At 37.5% G+C, this 18,664-nt stretch overlaps 1 protein-coding gene across 1 annotated transcript in view; it reads right to left on the bottom strand.

Annotated features, from left to right (window-relative positions):
• The window catches only part of LOC108772631 (uncharacterized protein PF11_0213), a 47,245-nt gene extending 30,067 nt beyond the window's left edge, over positions 1–17,178 (bottom strand). The window contains exon 1 of the mRNA XM_018538202.1: positions 17,030–17,178. Within this exon, the coding sequence (XP_018393704.1) occupies positions 17,030–17,178 (149 nt within the window). The remainder of the gene's footprint in view (positions 1–17,029) is intronic.
• Between the last annotated feature and the right edge of the window lie 1,486 nt (positions 17,179–18,664).

The raw sequence follows: 18,664 nt of genomic DNA, 5'->3' as shown, positions 1-18,664 counted from the left end.
CTTCCCCCCCCCCCCCCCCCCCTGCTGTCTTTCAGGCCCCTTAATCTCCCCATTCCTTCCTTCTTTCGACCTCGCCTACCCCCTTTCCCTCAGCCCAAACTCGAAAAGGATGAGGAGGGAAGAAGAGCCGGCATTTCCTCGACGAAATACGGATGTACGTGCCTCCATATCCCGATCTTCTACGTGGAATACGGCGTGTCCAAGGACGAAGACGAAGGCTGCTTGACCTTTGATCACTGCGTCGACGACGTTGGCTCTATGCAACTCCTAAAGATGAGTTAAACTTCTAGTTTTTTTTTGTCTCGTCATTGCGAATGAATGACCTCGGGCACAGCGGGTATTTCCCGCCAGTTGATGAATTTTTGATGACGAAAGAGAGACCTTACGGGACGATCGAATCGATATGTTTTTTTCATTCCTAAGAGGATGCTTTGAGAATTTCGTTAGGGTTTTCATTTTCGCTAAACATTTCAATTCGTTATGTTCACCATACGAACGAAGAGAATCGCGAGAAAGGGAAATGGAGGACTTGACTTTTCCGAGTTATATAGATCGGGTGCATTTCGGCAACAGAAAGAAATTACGACTTCGGTTCGACGTCATATTGAGCAACTTCGGGACCAAGAAAATTGGAACAGGAACTATCGATCCTGTTTGGATTCCGCACTACCTTTGCGCGTTTGTAAAGATTCGCGGGGAACATTCTTGTGGCTCAAGGCTACTAGCTGAGAGAGGTCGCGAGCTTGCCTAGGACGAAGAGGAGCGACGAAATCCCCCGCTGTCTTCGCAACAATGGAGGTAACGGTGACGGAATAAAAGAAAGATGATCGGGACTACATAGCGGAGATACGAGCGAGGCGACCTCCCTCCTGGCCGGGTTCTCGCGTGCAACGTCGTCAGAATGTCGCAAAAAAGAGTACAGAAACGGAGCGCATGCATCGGCCACCGCTACCACCGTCGTCGTCGTAGGATAGATAAGTAAAATAATAAAATACAACAGCGGTGGTGGCAGTGGCAGCAACGGTGGGTTTGCGGTCGCGTCGATACGACGCGGCCAATGGGAGTTTGCTAGAGCTCGTGACGTCGTTGGACGAGCGCGTCGGAGGGTTGCTAGGAGGGCTGTAGGTGGAGCCAAGAAGAGCGACGCCCCGGGAGGACAGGTGGAAAATGCAGGTAAAAGCTGCGGAGTCGTCGATGCCGAATTCGCCCACGCGACCGTACTGCATGGTGCACCCCGCGTTGGCCGGGGATTCATCCCCCGGCGCTGGCCAACCCTTCCCGCACGCGCGCGGGACCCCCTTCCGACCTTCACGGGTGCGGCTCCTTCACCCGGGAACCCCAGCGAAACTAGATGACATTATTTCTTATATATAATCCCGCGATGCACCGTTCAATTTTCTGTATATTTCCTCAGAAAGCGCCGTGAAATTTCGTTATTTGTTGTTATTTGTATACGAAATATATCCACTCGTCACGTTGTAAGATTCTAGAAATAGATGTCAAAGAGCACGCATTAAGAATTAAGATGAACAGCAAATTATTGCTTTGAAATTGCAATAATAGTTTCTAGAGTTATACACGACTAGGTATTAAGGAATTCTACCAAAGTCAGAAATTCAACAGTATAAACGTTATAATTAAGGATATAAACATTATAATTAACAGGGCGGGCGAAATAATCGAAGGGAAGAAAGAGCAAGAGTCGGCAAGTCGGCATCGTAAACAAGCCGTCACGATTATTAACTGTTACGTCGTACTTTTCATTCTGTTCACGTAGCTGCAAGCAGTTGCCATTTACCTTTCGCCCTTGTTGCATTCGTTTTTTTTAATGTTCAGAAGCACCATTTTATTCGTCGTTTTTAAGGGTCACGTGGGAACGCGCCGTGAAGACTTAACGGTCGCGGAAATGGAATTTCACTGAAGAATTCATCGGTGAGGATGCGCTGTTTTATTGCGCGAGGCTTTGAACCTCGAAACGATGACTCTGCGGATAATTCATGACGCGCGGTGTTCCCTGAAAAATTCATCGTAGCGCAAACGTGTTCCGAACTTCTTTCTCTATATGTTCTTCCAGAAGCGCCTTTGTTGAGCAATCGCGAAAGTACGCGACTCTATCTCGAAATTGTATTCTCTAGCGAAAATTCTGTTTCCGTGGTTACTGTGTCTGAAATTTCAAGCATGATATCAATCTGAGAAAAATCTAAGAAATCTCAAGAATACTTCAAATATTACAGAAAGAATGGTTGAAATATCTAAAAATTTAGATAGATAAAAACCTGAAAATAATGTTGAATTGTCAAAATAATTATGTGGAACACTTAAAAGTTGATGACAATGTTGCAAAAAAATTTAACATCTTAGCAATCAGTTTGAGCATTTTACATGATGATTTTAATGGTCTAAAATTATTTTCAAATTTCTATTTAGCTAAATTTCTAAATACTTTAGTAAGATTATTTTTTCCGTATACACGATTTGAAATATCACAAAACGAATCGTGAAATTACTTCGAGTATGCCTCGTACAAATGTTCCGATTATCCACAGCATCGCGGATCACCTCGCACAAGATACCTCAAAGAAGAATGACTTTGCCCGGTCACGTAGACAACACACTCTCGTCCGTCTAGACGGTCCCTCCGTCTTCGTTCCGCCGCCTTCGAATTTCTTAGCCGATCCCAGCCCGACCTTACGAACCGATTGGTTACCACCTTCTGGTTACGACGCGACAGGGTAACGCGTCGCCTAAAGACATCTAAGCCGCAGGGGTTAACCCGGCACCTGGTGCACACTCCCACGAGACGCTGCTTGCTATTCGTCCTACGCTGTCTTCCTCCTCCACTTTCACGTCTTATCTTACCTTCCTTTTACCTCCTGCCACTCTTCTGTCCCCGTACGATTGTATTTTCCGCTGGCAAAATTGACGGAGGATGAGTCGCCGTGTCTGTAATAACGTTGGACAAGTAGTACGCCGGAAATGTAAAAGGGATACATTAACGAAGTCAAAATAGCCATATGCCATTATTAGTTGCAAAAATTATTATGTCATGGTTTAATGATACATAATAATTTATGTAGATGATAGTTTTTGTAACGTTTCTGAAATTCTCATTACATTGAGAAAATGTTTTAGTTGTATCTAAGTGTAAACAAAATGCACTCTGATCATATTAATAAAGATTCTGGTTATCATAATTGTATTTCTGGTTATCTCGATTAAAATGTTTCATAACGTGTAAGTATCTAATTTCTACACAAAAAGAAGTTCTACTAAGACATTTCTAACAATTTAGTTAGATACAGATCTGAAAATAATTTTGTTAGACCATCAAGATAATAATGTACAACGTTCAAGTTAGAATGTCAAAACTTTTCGTAGCATTGCATTATATTAGAGTGTTCTACATAATTATTATGATGGTTCTACAATTATTTCCTCTCTATATTTATATCTAATTAAATTTTTTGAAAATTTGTTGTATAAAAAATGAAATTAAAACGTCTATTACAATTCATTTATATTATTTTCATTAATATTCTCACAAAATCTACATCCGAATCTGGTTGATATAAAACCAAATGAAGGCATATACAAACACATGTATATAACACCGTAATGTACACATGCGACAGATCTATACTTTTTCGCGCACATGTGTATCTCATTCTTCGTGATTGTACCGGAATCCAATAAGACAGCCGATGCAACCTGTCTCCGTCGTAAAACAAGGCAAACAAATTTCGAGCCGCGCGGCGACACACCAAACACACCGTGTCTCCGGAAAAAATGACATAAACCGAAGCAATAAGACTCCCATGAAGCAATAATTAAATGAACAAAAAGCCATGACAAAGCAATGGTTAATATAAACTAATCTTTACACAGTGCTTTCAATTAAACTTAGAGTTTACTGATTCATAATTAATATACAGTAATATCCAATTTATTACTTTTTTAATAATAAAAGATAATTATATTTTTTTAAGATAAACATAATTCTTAAATTTATTGATTTCAATAATTATTTTCTCATCAAAAAATGATTACGTTCTGTCGTTTAATCATAAGCTTCAATTATTTCACCCAAACCTTAAGAAAGTCATTTTCTAGGACGAATTCACCATGCACGTTAAACCACATCTTGTTAATGACTAATGTTAACGCGTTGAGACGACACACTGGAAACCCGCTTGTAATCCCCAGCGTCTACGTTTACGGTGGAATCTGCGCGATTTGAAATTAATCACCAATTAATAATCGGTCAACCTCTCGTATTAATCGTCGACGAAATCTCCAAAATTACTTAAGTTTAATCTACCGTGGTCCTTCGACGAGCCGTTTACCTCGATACGCTCTCGTCATCACCGAGCTCCGTCGACTAACTTGGATTGCGTTTAATATTACAGAGTCAATCAGGACAAGAACGTGTTACACCACTCGTGCAATGTGCATTAATAATATATTCTCATCATTTTAATCGATATTACAGCGTGCATTATTGCTTTACTTTCTAACTCTATTTTCTAAGAACATAACTCATATTAATATTAGTAATTGTATTCATCATTTAATTGACCTCATGGAAAAAATATAAATTAAATGAAGTGTCATAAGACCACTTATAATCTTATTATTAAAAAGAATTATAAGAAAAAGTTTATCCAAATATTTCGACTCTTTTTTTTATCATTCTGAATGTAAAATTATATATATAATCTCTCGTATATTCTAATAGTGAGTTGTAAGATTATATGTAAGATTTTCGTTGAGAGTAACTTGAAAAAAGTCGAAACGTATTTTTTCTTATAATTCTTTTAAAATCATATTATATACGCTAAATTTGTACGCACTAATTGCGGCGATTGATTCTTAGTTGCCTTTATCGTTCTATCATTTGTTCTCTCGATAATTTTCGAGAAATTTTAAATTCTTTATAAATTAATTCTATCATTTATAAATTAATTTTACGTTAGTTAAAATGCGTTACTTAAGCTGCTCGAATTACGACTCGCAAGGACAGGGTGGCGAAAATGTGGCGAAGAAGAAGAGTCAACGAAGTTTCGTCGCTTTGGTAGAAGCGCGATTAAGCGAGGCCGTAAGGTAACGGCGCGCTCGTTAGGCAGGGCTTGCCCTAAGTGATCTCGTATAACACGGGATTTTATGGAGAGTGCATCGGGTCTCTTTGCATGCATTTGGGGCGGGCTGAGTGCCCTTTACTGGCAAAATGACGATTATCGTCCATCTTGGTGCGATGTGCCTGCCGGTTCTCGTGTATCTACCTATGGGCCGATATACATTCCTCTCCGAGGCCGCCCTGAATTTCTCCGCGATTTACATCATTCTATGATCAATTTACACGTAACGCCGGAAAATACAAATACCACACATGTTACGATATTAGAAATAATAACCTTCAATTTCTTTATGTGAGTAAAGAAAATTTTCCTCGATATATACAAATTTAAATAAAACTAAATTCTTTCATTTGTAATATCTTTTATACTTAGGTAATATTTCTTTCTCATAGATTTATATTTTGCTCAATCTTGTTATACGATAACTAAATATGCTATGACGTCGTATTTTATGCTTATACGAGCGAGTTGTAATATCGTAGCTATGGATCGCGACGAAACTAATAGATCGGGTCGGTCGGCCGTTAATCGTCGGATTAAGTGCGAGCGGTTCATTTAATTCGACGTTAGAGTTAGTGCGAACACAAGAGTATACGTGTAAGAGTATACGTATAAGCCCTTGCTAAAAGGACGCCAGTGCGTGAAACCGGCGAATCGATCATTAAACGACCAAGTTGTTAAATTAACTCCCATCTACCCAGTCACTGATAAAGTGGTCGTTCTCTTTCTCACATCGAAACTAGTTACACGTTCATGCTTCTCACCTATTTACAAGAAACTTATAATACATGCTGGACGCGTTCATATGAAAATCGACTATGAACAGTACAGGTTTTGAAATCGTGAACGAAGTCGTTAAGAAAAATACAATTTTTTTAAATAATTTCTAAAATAATCGTTAACTATAATATTATATCACACCTATACATTATAACATTTATATTTGAGATACTATTTTTATTATTTATACGGAAAAAAAGAACGATTTTTTTGCTGAAGTATTTAAAAGTTTAGCTTGATACAAATCTGAAAATAATTTCGTTAAATCATTAAAATAATTATATTATTTTAATATATAATAATACGACGCTCAAGCATAATGAGCAATATTGCAAAAAGTTTTGACATTCTTTGGCAACCAACTCTTAAGCGCCTTGTATAATTATTTTGATGGTCTAAAAAGTTAAATTTTTAGATACGTTAGCAAACTCATTCGTTTCGTGTATCTGCACGTACGCCTTATTCTGATTAGGTATCATATACATTACATTAGAATTGCTTTTGATATACATATCATCAATATGTTTATATCTGCTTATTTTTATTTCTTACATTATACAAAAGAAGGAAAGAGAAAATGTATTATGTTAATGTTGCCGCTTAAATTACTTCCCAAGGAATTTGTGATATTTATAATCGTCGTAAAAAGAACATTTTGGAGCGACACGAGTGTAGAATTAATTCGGTGGGATCGTGGAAAGGACTCGCAAAAGAGAAACAGAAAGAGAGAGAGAGAGAGAGAGAAGACGAGAGCGCGAATCTCAAGGGAACTATTCGCGAGTCCTTCGGGGTATCAATTGGCGTGCTCGTCCAGGTCGACAGCTGTGATAGTGAGACGCATTGTCCGGACTGCGGTGGTAGTGAGTTCTTAATATTGAATAAGACCGACCTCGCTCTACACAGACCGAATGGGAGCGAAATACTAGCGGTCGCAACGCAATTGTGGAGGCGATTCGATTTTCGCAAGAATTGTAAAACGTGGAAGCTAGTACAGGATGACTTTTCGTAGAGAAAATATTCTGCATGTTATATCGTTGACGATGGAAAAGATCAACGAAAGAAAAACAGAAGAAATTTATAAATTTCTTTCAACTACTTTTTTTTTAACGTAATCGCTCTTTTCTCTTGTTTTTATTTTTGATTATTATGCCAGAATAATCATTTCTATTTTATTTTCAATTATCTTTATTATCTATTTTGTTTCGATGATCAGAATGTTGTTACTTTATAAAGACGATGCTTTATGTAGATAATATAAATCATCTGAATTATTAATTAAAATGGAACACTTTTAGCGGACCGGCCGAAATGAAATATTAATATCACCGCGACACTTTATTCGCGACATTTAGTCGGTGAATTACACACTGTAAGGCTAATTCATAATATTCGAGGGATCGAGTAATTAGTTCCGCCTTTCTAATTAATGTCTGAGCCTTAGCCCTATGGAAAGGCCACCCTCGAGTGCGATAAATATGTCAATGTGTACACATAATAATCGTTTTATATATGAATTCAGAAACATTATGTCGCTGTCGTAATCCAATACGAAGACACCTTATTAGTAGGATCTTGCGAAATTTTGCGACATTACTGTGCTCATAATAATTTCGCAGGATCGACGCGGTCTTGGCTTTCAGAAAATTATTTTTATATGAAATCGAGGACACAACCAGTTATATATGTCTGAAGAAAAGGAATCTAGCAAAATCTTTAACAGACGGAGTCGAAAAGGTTCGATCAAACTACCGTTAGGGTCTTTTTCTCTCTTTCTTTCTTTCCTTCGCCAGATTTTCCCTCCGACAAATTAAATTTTCCGAATCACAAGACACACCGAAATCGTTCGTCCGGCAACACCTTGCCATAAATCATAATCAATCGCATTTCTACGAGTAGTCGGTTCTGACATATTGTCCTCTGCGTCTGTGCAATCTTTTTTTTTCTTTTTCTCCTTCAACCTACATACAATGTATTATACATTGTACGTACGACATTCGTCCTCCCACAAATTTATATCAAAGAGTTTTCTTGAAAAATATTAAAAATTATATGCGATATATGTAAATATATATAGCATTAATTTGTATAAGTTTTTAATTATATTTTTATAATGCTTTTGTTACGTATTAAAATTATTCCAGAAGAAAACTTTATCACGAAGAATTGCTTTTATTTTACACTTTCGCGATTATAAGCAAACGTGAATTCTGTGGATCATTAACGTACGTTAATCTTCAAAAGTGCATCGACAGGGGAAGTTTATCTTTTAATGAGATTGATCTTGCTTCTCTCTTGTGTTTCTTTCTGCCAGAAAGTGTATGTCACTATTCTAATCTCTCACCTCCCTTCATGACATGAAATCTTTATTAGTTTTAAAAGCAATCAATTACTATTTCTCTTTTATATATAACATAAAGATATAAGATATTAAAACCAGACAATCAACACCTTTTCTTTTCGTGAAATTAAAGACTCTGATTGGCTGATTCTTTTATGCCTTATTCATTACGTGTTATGCAAAAGTTTGTGTTTCAGTCTTAGATTTTACACATATTGCATATCAATTAGAAATAATTGCTACAATTAAAAAAAAAAAATGTTTGAGTGAAAAATTTCTATAGACTTTGAAAAAACGCGATAATTCAAGAAAATCCTCGCATTCGTCGCTATCCGGTCGCTGTCCAGCTCTAGTATTGCGAAAAATGGCAGAGATTAACACGATACGTTCGTACGATCTCTCACATAACTTCTTGTAAAACCGAGGTCGAATGTGAGCTGGCGGCCTCGCTGGTGAAAAAGGCGCGCAACGCTCGGTACCATTTCACCTTCGACGTCTCTAGATAAACGATCGTCTAGGACGAATAAATGCGCGCGTTCGTGAATTCTTCGCTTGCACTTCATAGTTATTTCCATGCGCAGCTTGCATTATTTAAACTCTCACACTTAATGGATAAATTCGGCATTCCTGTTTGCGGTTCTCCATCCATTACAGCCCACTCAAAAATTATATCCAATCTACTATATACATTTTGATATTCGTCCGTTTAGATGGCATTTGCGTATTTACAAGAGAATTATACTCTTCGATACATTGAACGCTTCTTTTTTTTTTTTTCGGGCAAGAGGACGCGTTTTTTGCAAACATAATCTCACCGGTAAGTCGGACACTCTGGCGATACACCCGATAGAAATTTCGAACATTGAAAATATCTAGTAGGCCGTAGCGAAGCATATGCACGTACTCGGGTACGGAAATGTCCAGCGAGATAGCCACTCATAACGAACAATGGCCGCTTCTGGTCCGACCGAAGTCAGGAGTCTCTCCCGGTATACGGAACACTCGCTCCCTATTCTACGTGTATACCATGGCTCTTTCTACTCTCTTCGACTTCTATCTCGCGCCCATTGCCTGCACTATAATGCACGGTATCGCTACTTCTGCCAAGTGAGCGACTTCCGTCTTCCTTTCGTCGTACACGACAATGGCTCCCAAATTTAAGAGTGTCTGCGAAAATGTCGGCGAACGACACGTTCAACTGCCTTCGAAAAGTACTCCTCGTGGCTGTCGAGCGTCGATTCCCCGACGATTTCTGAAACACGTGAATGTTCGCGGTATGTCCTTCTTGCGATATTTTCAGCATGTTACACCTTCCGATTACATCTCATAAATACCAAAATTTTTTGCACCGTATCGTAAATATTGTCACGATTGGAAATTGGAATTTCAAGAGAATAAATTGAAAGTAATGAATGAAGCAGGACATTTCCTGTATATAAAACTCTTCGTATAATCTTTCGGGATATTTACGAGTAGTTATCATAAAAATTTCTAGGATTTTAATGAACCTAGATGTGCTCTGTACGTATGTATTTTAAAAGACTTGCGATCGTGGAGAGGAAATCGGATTATCGTCCATTGCTCTTGTCCCGTCATAGTATAAAAAATTTATTAGCATTCGGTATCAAGTCGCTGGACATTTCCGAGAGTATTCGTCGTTGATGCAAAAATCCTATCGAGTGTCAATTCAACGAGAAATTTCAGCAAATGAATTGCCTAGCTAATTTACGACAAATTTTTATATTGGTTTATCAATGTGTCTTTCAATCTAAACATTGCAAAATTATGAATATTGTAAATTAATCAAAATGACATATAGATAAAAGCTTTTTGTTCTGTTATTTATTTATTATTCTCCATACTCTGCATAGAACAATTCACTGCACATTAGCTTCACAGCGGTAATTACTTCGGTTCACTAAATGCTATCTACTCTATAAATCGATGGAAAATATCGCTAATTAATAGCATTTTGCTATTGCAATTATATTTTTTTCTCAAAATTCGCTTAACTTACCATCATTATCAAAGAGAGAAAAAGAAATAATATCGCTCTTTTATTTTAAGGCTAATTCTACAATGTGCTTTTTATTTTCTGTTTCTTGCTGTTTGTCTCTCGCCTTCTTGATCAAAAAGGCAAGAGACAAATAGCAAGAAACAGGAAACAAAAAGCACACTGTAGAATTAGCTTTAAGGTAACACAATTTAAAAAAACATGATTGTTATCGCTATAAATAAGTTAAGTAAACATTACCTTATTAATTATCAACAGTAAATTAATTTAAATTTTTATTTTATAAAAAAATCATCAATTCAAAAAGGGTGATTTAAAAAATCATCAAAATCGTTACAATTTAAAAAGATTGTTTTTAAAGGTTGTAAAATGACAAAAAAATGACATATCAAGAATTCACATGAAGAATTCTATATTCGTTTTGTCAGTAATATTTAATTCATCAATAATTTTCAGTCAAATTGGAAGACAACTTTTTCCTTTTTCTGAAAGCTTAATCTTTTGAAATATGTCACTTTTAAAGTAAGGGAGCGATATATAGTTGCATAATTTATATTTTTACTGTAGCTAGAACATTATTGAAAAGTATATTTTGCGCCGAAAACCATATCTTCTCGTTTCAGTATGACGAACTTGCAAGTAAAGTCGAATCTCCTACATTCCGTACGTCGCAGTCGTTTTGATCCGTCATCGATTGTCAATTACGTTTTCCTGGTCATCGCGCTCGCCATCACGTTCATCCCGCCCGAAAGATATAATTGGCTGGATCGTTAACCGAATCCTTGGTAATTAAGGAGGTCGATGCCTGTCCAGGATGGACGCGGGACGAGCACGGACAGGGCGTGGTTGCAGTAAACGTCATCGGCAGGGCACTAGACGTCATGGGCCACACGAGCATCGCATACGCATCACATTTGCATGATTCCGTATATACGCATATCGCGCGCGCACACGTGAACAACGGATGCTGCACGGTTGCAATGCGGATGCGGATGCGGTGCATTGCGGTGCAATACGATGCGTCGTTCCCCTCTCCCGAGCCGCGCAACCCCCCCAGCCGGGCCCCGTCGAGTGCCCCGCGCTGACTCTTGCAACCGAATTTTCGACGACCCTCAATGTTCCGATGCGATAACTGCTCGTTGTATTCGCGCCCCGTTCACGCACGAGCGATTTTCTCCTGAAACGGGCGATAAAACGCGCGCACAGTTGAAGCTCAGCCGCAATCAGGATGCCCTTGCACTTGTTTGTAACGGAGATATACATATCCTCGGAAATATTTGATATCCTAGCAAACAAGCTGATGTTATTTGACGCTATTTTAACATCAAATGCCCATTTCTACCAATGCAATATAAAGGGGAGCTATAATCTCGATTTTATTTGTATTCTTTTCTAATTCTTAGAACACACTAAAACGATAACAAATAAGTTAAATTAAAATTGAAATTAATCTACGTTGGGTTAAATAACGTTTTTAACGTGATGTTGACATCAAATAAAGTCCGTTTGTTTTCTAGAATACTGATGTATGTTAGACTTGTGAAATATAAATTGGGAATTGCTTGGAAATAAGATTAAATATTTGTCCAAGTTGAAAGTATTATAATATGAATTTTACATTTTTGCAACAGAAATCTTTTCTTTCATGATGCGTTATTATGCTTTACATAATCAACATTAATTATTTCCGGAATATTTGTCGAATAATGATTCATAACGGTAGATAACTCGGTGCTCAGAACGTCGCCATTTGAACGACCATTAACAGGACCGTCGCAATAGTATGCTGGGCTAATCGGTATTAATTAAACGTGTGCCTGAATACTTCATGAACAGCGTCCTGATGAATTCCTGCATCAGAGGCAATTGCGAGCGATGCTCGAACGCGCGCGCGCGCGCGCGCTAGATGGATTATCGCGGCGGATCCGATGGAAATATTTCATTTCTCTCGAGAGGGCCGATACCACCGTGGCCGCTTCATCCAGTATCGTGATTTGCGACAGGGAAGTGACACGACGTGTCGGAGGAAATGACGTTAATGAAATCGAAAATAATTTTACTCGTGATGAAATCTCTCCTCTTTTACCGTTCTCTTAGAGAATTGTGGTGAATGCACGAATCCATTTGCTGTTAAATGGTGTAAACCAAACTTTAGGAAGTTCGAAAAATAAGTATAAAAAATATCCAAAAGTGTCATTTTAAGTAAAAATTATAGTTTTAATAAAACGTTTAATTTTCATTTAATTTTCTTTAAAATTAATAAACGCTCAAGATTATTTCAAAAAAATACGGAATTCTTATATTGAATATTAGAAAGCCCAAAGTTTTACTTTTATTTCTTTTTATAGTTTTATATAGGTGTCCTACACTCTTTTACATTGTTTTATTGAACACATTAATGATGAAAATTGAAGAAAAGAGTGTAAACGAAAATAACGATTTCCGGCAGCATAATGAACACAGAGAGATGAGAGCATACAATTTCACCCACAGTTGTTTCTATGAGCCCTCGCACATCACTCCGTGCTTCCTCATCGGTCACAATAAGCGCGCATTATTATCCTTATCAGTGATTGTGATATCATAGGTTAAATCCCTATTATTGGTACTCCGTATATCAACAATGCTCTTAAGCTGTATGGGAAGGGAATGTCAATGCAGTCCTTGTAGTGTATATGTTACAATGAAGAGTCGCTACTAATACATTCCCTTCACCGTAAAGTTATCTATTTAGATAAATCTAACTTGAATCCTTCAACAATTGAGATGTAATTGTTTAAATTGATTTAAATCTTTTATTTATACAACCAGAAAAAAATCATCTTGAAGTATTGGACTTTAAAGTACCACCTTGAACATGTTTTTTTAAAATTATATTTTGTTCTGCATTCTTTCACACTACAGGAAGTGTTTGGCATGTGCGACTATATTTATATAGTTAACATAATTATATGATTAGAGAGAGCTCTATTTTTGTATAATTATTATTATGTTATGATAGTAATAATAATTATATTTATATATATAAGTTAATCAATTATATGATTAGAGCTCTATTTTTGTATAATTATTATTATGTTATGTTAGTAATAATAATTATATTTAAGTTAATCAATATATACATAGTTGGTACCAAAAATAATTATAAATATTAATTAATTTATGATTATTACAATTTTTTATTCTTTCAGTGCACTTATAACTAGTTTAAATTGAAAGTAACAATTTATTATAGCTTAATATCTATTAATTTTATAGGTAGAGTATACTTAAGTACTAATATATTTCTCATTTTTGAATATATCTTGTATAAAAATCTTTCGTATGCCTAAGTACATCATCAAGATTCAAAATTATATCCTTCTTTACTCTGGTAGACTACGACCACCTATCTTGCAATGATGCAGGGGAACGACAATTTCTCGGGAGTCGATGACACAAAATCGCCAAGTGCTCGCTATTGTTTTCACGAGAGCAGAAGGTAGAAGATGGGATGAACCGTCCCTCGCGATATCGGTTTGCCACACCGCGCGGCGAGAGAGAGAAAGAGAGAGAAAGAGAGAAAGGGGGAGGGTGGCCGCGGGTGGCTGCCACTGAATGAAGACAGAAAGAATTGCGCGGTCCGACTTTTTAATATCCAGGGATGATCTGTAACCGCAGCTCGCTGCGTCAGCTGCTGTCATTGTTATACATCCGGACCTCTTCAGCGCAATGACAATCTCTCGGGTTTTATTCTCGGAAACGAACGGGTGCTCCCTTCTGCTACTCCGTTCCAGTTTCCGTCGTGTGTATTACCGTGCCTTTCCAATGTCCTCGCGAAGATCGTCTTGATCACCGACAGCCTTCCTCTTTTTCCCAGCAACGAAGTCCCTCGACTTTTTCGTTTGCTTGTGAAAGCGAATCCACGTATGTGAGCAATGACTGCGTCGGTGGTTATCGTCGCCCTCGACTTTTCTCCGGTACAATTGCCAGGAAAGTGGTTTTCTCCGGTAGACCGATTCTCCGATAATCGTTGTACTACGATACTTAGTGCATGCGTGTGTACGTAAGTAAGGTTTGTAGCAATACGAAATCATAAATTACATTTATATTATTATAAAAGGAGTATAATTTAATCACTCTATAGTAATATACACTCAGGGGAAAAGTAGTGATAGTAACTATAAAGATGACAACTATAGAAGTTTTATATGTATGATATAATTAATGTACATAGTTAAGTAAACTATTTTATAATTAAATAATTTTAAGTTATCAAATAATTTATTTCCTCTCTATAAAATTCTTTGAAGTAGAATCTCTAAAGAGGAAGAATTGAACCAATTTTGAAAAAAAGTTAATTTTTAATTTTTAAGAGTGACATTTCTGCACTCTTAAGATAGAGAGAGAGAGATTTACTCTAAAAGTTTTAAAGAGTAACTATATGTATACATTTATTCTACATATAAAATTTATATAGTTAACTTCATATGATCACTATTTTCCTAAGTATACAGATTCAGCTTTTTTAAATACTTTAATCATAAGAAGAGTTCACTTAGTGGATTATAATGAATCAAATTACGGGGGGTGGGATTAGAAATTCAATCTCTAAAAAATATTTATACCTATACATTGCTAAGTTATGTATAGTCAGTAAGTTATGTATATCGAATTTTCTTTGGGAAATATGTTTCATCTCTAACATATTCCACTAACTCAACGTTAAGGATGACGCACGTAATAGGGGCCTGCCTTTCAGACAGTAGGAATGGTCAGGTATGAACACAAAAACTTCCATACACGAGGCGCGTTCGTTTCGCAAGATGTCGCAAAAACGAATATGGATACTGCTCGGGAGGCATCGAGAAAGTAGAAGTTGGAAGGAGGACGTTTAGGAAAAATGGAGGAAAGACACGGGGCGACCGCGGAAAGGCGTGATCGCCTCTTCGCATGTGCCCTCTCGACTTGGAAATATCATCATAACGGAGATAGACGCGCATCCGAGTGATCCTTCATGCAGTCTGCCATATGGATGGGTAGCACACGCATATATGTACGTGTGCGTTCGTTTGTATGGCACCCGCCACCGCCGCCGCCTTCAGCCCCACGGGAGCGGGTAATAGATTTATTGGACACCCGGTACGTGGGATATAGATATGGATGTTATAGGCGCTCGAGAGTTAGAGATACAACCCGCACTCCGGCGTGCCGCTGCCACAGCCACCCTTGGCAAATACGAATGGCACATCTAACTTTATGAAACGCGCACCACCCTCTGACCCTGTGGACAACGCAAGTTTAAGCCCTCGCTTACTTGCAGTCTACAGTAAAATTAGCGTCGCCGGTCTTGCGAGATCTTGCGACATGATTTATTCGTTTTTTCACACTCTTACATTGATACGTAAAAATATATCTCAATTTTTTTATCTCGGATCGTGCATTTGCGAATGTATAATATATAAAGTGTGTATAATATATATGATATTATTTTATTGTACGTATATATTAATATAAATCGAGATAAACAAGTTTTGTGACGGGAGGCACGTGGAAAATAGTATTATACGTTATAAAAAACATTCGAAGGAAGCGCGCTCGCGAACATATACCTAAATTCGACACATCGGGCAAGTGTTTCGAGGCTGCAGCGGTTCGTTTCGGAAATTAGAAACGTTATCGGACTTTCTCATCCAGCCCTATCGTTCTCCTCATAACCATCGCCGCGAGCGCGGACGAAGCTTTACGAGTATTGCATTTGTACTTGCAGAGGCCCGTATGTTCTATTAACGGCGTTAAACTGTCACACAATCGGCCGATGAACCTTCGTTTAGCTCAACTGTTATTATCCCTTGGTTAAACGCTTTCAAGCGCCCATAATTCCCGCATGAAGGTTCGCTCGATGGAAAACGTTGTAAGGTCATACTTTTACAAAAACACAATGTTGCGAGGACAGAGAACACAGCAATTAAATATTCTATTTTAATTTGCAATACGTTCGCACAACTTCATTTTAGATTATAGAAGGAAATAGTTTCTCGCTAATAATAATAGTTTATTATTTCTATTCCAACAAAATAAGTACTAAGCAAAGACAACTAATTTTATCAATATAATATTAATAACTGGATAAATATTTAATCAATCAATATCTCCATTAAAGAGTCTAATATTTAGAGTTCTCGTTGATAAAACTTAAACTAAGAGCTAAAAATTATTGCCGTTAAACCAAACAATTTGAAAGAAAATTTAATATAGCTAATTATAGTTGCTTTCATTTTAGAAGACACAATCAACACAAATGTCCCTCTATTCTTGGCATTCAATGACAAGCTGGAACGACACTTGTGTCAATTGTGTCTTCTAAAAAGAAAGCAGCCATAATTTTTAAATACCATATATATCTGTGCTTCTCTGTTTCTCTCATACGAGTTCCATTCGCATTATATCAACTTTCAACACTTTCGCCAAAAGATGAAATCTGTGAATTCGAACGCGCGTCGCGGCGCTACTACCATCGCGAACTTTGCCTTCGCGAGCTCTCTTATTTATGTGAAATTATGTATGTGTATACCTCGTACGGCGTCCGTGTATTGGTCCGCGAAGAGGCTAAGGGGAAGGGTGTGTTGAAAGGGCTGGTTTTGATTAGCTCTGTGTAGACAATACCCACCCTCTGATACCACTGTGATTCTCTCGCTTCCTCTATCTTCCTCTCTCTTTCGATCTCTTCCTCTTTCTCTCTATCGCAGCGCACTATTTCCCTTGTCCCGACCTTCCCCGTACCCCTCGTCGCCCATCGGCTGCGCCTTCTCCGCAGCGAACGCAGCAGCCACTTTGTACACCGACTGTTTTGTGTCTGACGAACAATGGACCTGCACCACTGACAGTGCACCACCACCAACATCACCGGCACCGACCGCCAGCACCGTCATCATACTGCTGCGCGCATAGTGATGGCCTCGATCTAATTGGCGAGTTCTGTTTCTCGACCGACTCGCGATAAAGGGAGATTCGATGTATACTGATAAGTATTAGGAGTTTCTAATTATTTGTTTTCCTATAAATAGTTAAATACTGAAGTATTAAAGTAATGCAACATTACATGAAGGTATAATAAGTCAGAAAACTATCAATCAATATTATACGTCAAATTTAGTAGCGGATAATATGATATAAACTTTATATAAGATAAGATACAATAAGATCGATATATTTAAAATGTATTTTATATTACACACGTATAAAAAAATAACATTTTATTATTCTTTAAGCTTCCACGTGTCATCGAAATTTAAATCACTACTTCTGTAATTAGTTTGAAAATAAGTAACGTTTATATTAATATATACACTAGTAAATAATAAACTAAATTGAACACATTTCAAATTTAACACATTTCCTTAAGTTAAATTGCCTAACTTCATTACTTTAGTTAAATTAATAACACATTGCGTAGGAGCAGTGACAACCTATAGAAATTTAATAAACTTACGTAGAGTGTATATACAATTTGATATCATGAATTCAAAAGTGTACACAAATATACATATCATACATTACAGAAGAAAAGAGAAGGCACGTTGATTGCGTTAAATGCTGAATCGTTCTCACAACTCGACACATATCGCGATAACTTTCTTCACGTTGTGAGCAACGAACGCTTGCAAACCAGTCTGGGTGTTTCGGCAACTTCCCGAGGTCGTTTCCTTCCGGGAGTACGTTGCGCCAGGACGAAGATCTAATCGCGCTCGCAATGTTGCACGACCGTATCGCGACATTATTGTGCGACGTTTTCGACGGCTGACGCTAAGTGTCGCAGGGATATTGTATTTCAGGAATACATTGTGCTCTGACTGTGAAACTTGCCGCTCCAAGTTCGGCTATCAATGTACGTCTCGCGAATGTATTTACGCGGTAAATTCGCGCGGCTTGACATCCCTTCGTCGATTCGACGCTGACATTGGTTCGAATTTATTTATGCGGCAAGCGAAGTCTTAAGTAAGTTATTCAGTTAGTTGATTGTTCATGCTTTACTTCGATTTTGAAGTTCCTATTTCGAACCTTCAGGGATTACACCTAGTTTGCTGATGAATTTAATTGTGAAGTCAATTGTTACCTCGTAGTTGATTGTTCATCTATCACAACTCCTATGGCTATGACACACCATAAAACGTAAACGGTAAAATATATATATTAAACAATTATTACTTTACGCGGTCTCTGTATAATTAACGGATTCACTTATTGTTTATGTCTTGCTACGTTACATTTTTTTCTTTGTGCTATGACTCTTACAGGCATTATAATTTATGCAAAAATAAATTAAAGTGCGCAGTGCGCACACAACACAAACTATGGAATTAGATTGCATTAAATAAAGCATTGTATACAACGCGGTTATTGTGCAAAAAATTCTCC

This window comes from Cyphomyrmex costatus, unplaced genomic scaffold, assembly GCF_001594065.2.
Source record: "Cyphomyrmex costatus isolate MS0001 unplaced genomic scaffold, Ccosl1.0 scaffold193, whole genome shotgun sequence".
In the NCBI taxonomy this organism is placed as follows: Eukaryota; Metazoa; Arthropoda; class Insecta; order Hymenoptera; family Formicidae; genus Cyphomyrmex; species Cyphomyrmex costatus.
This window is presented reverse-complemented; position numbering and strand designations above follow the sequence as displayed.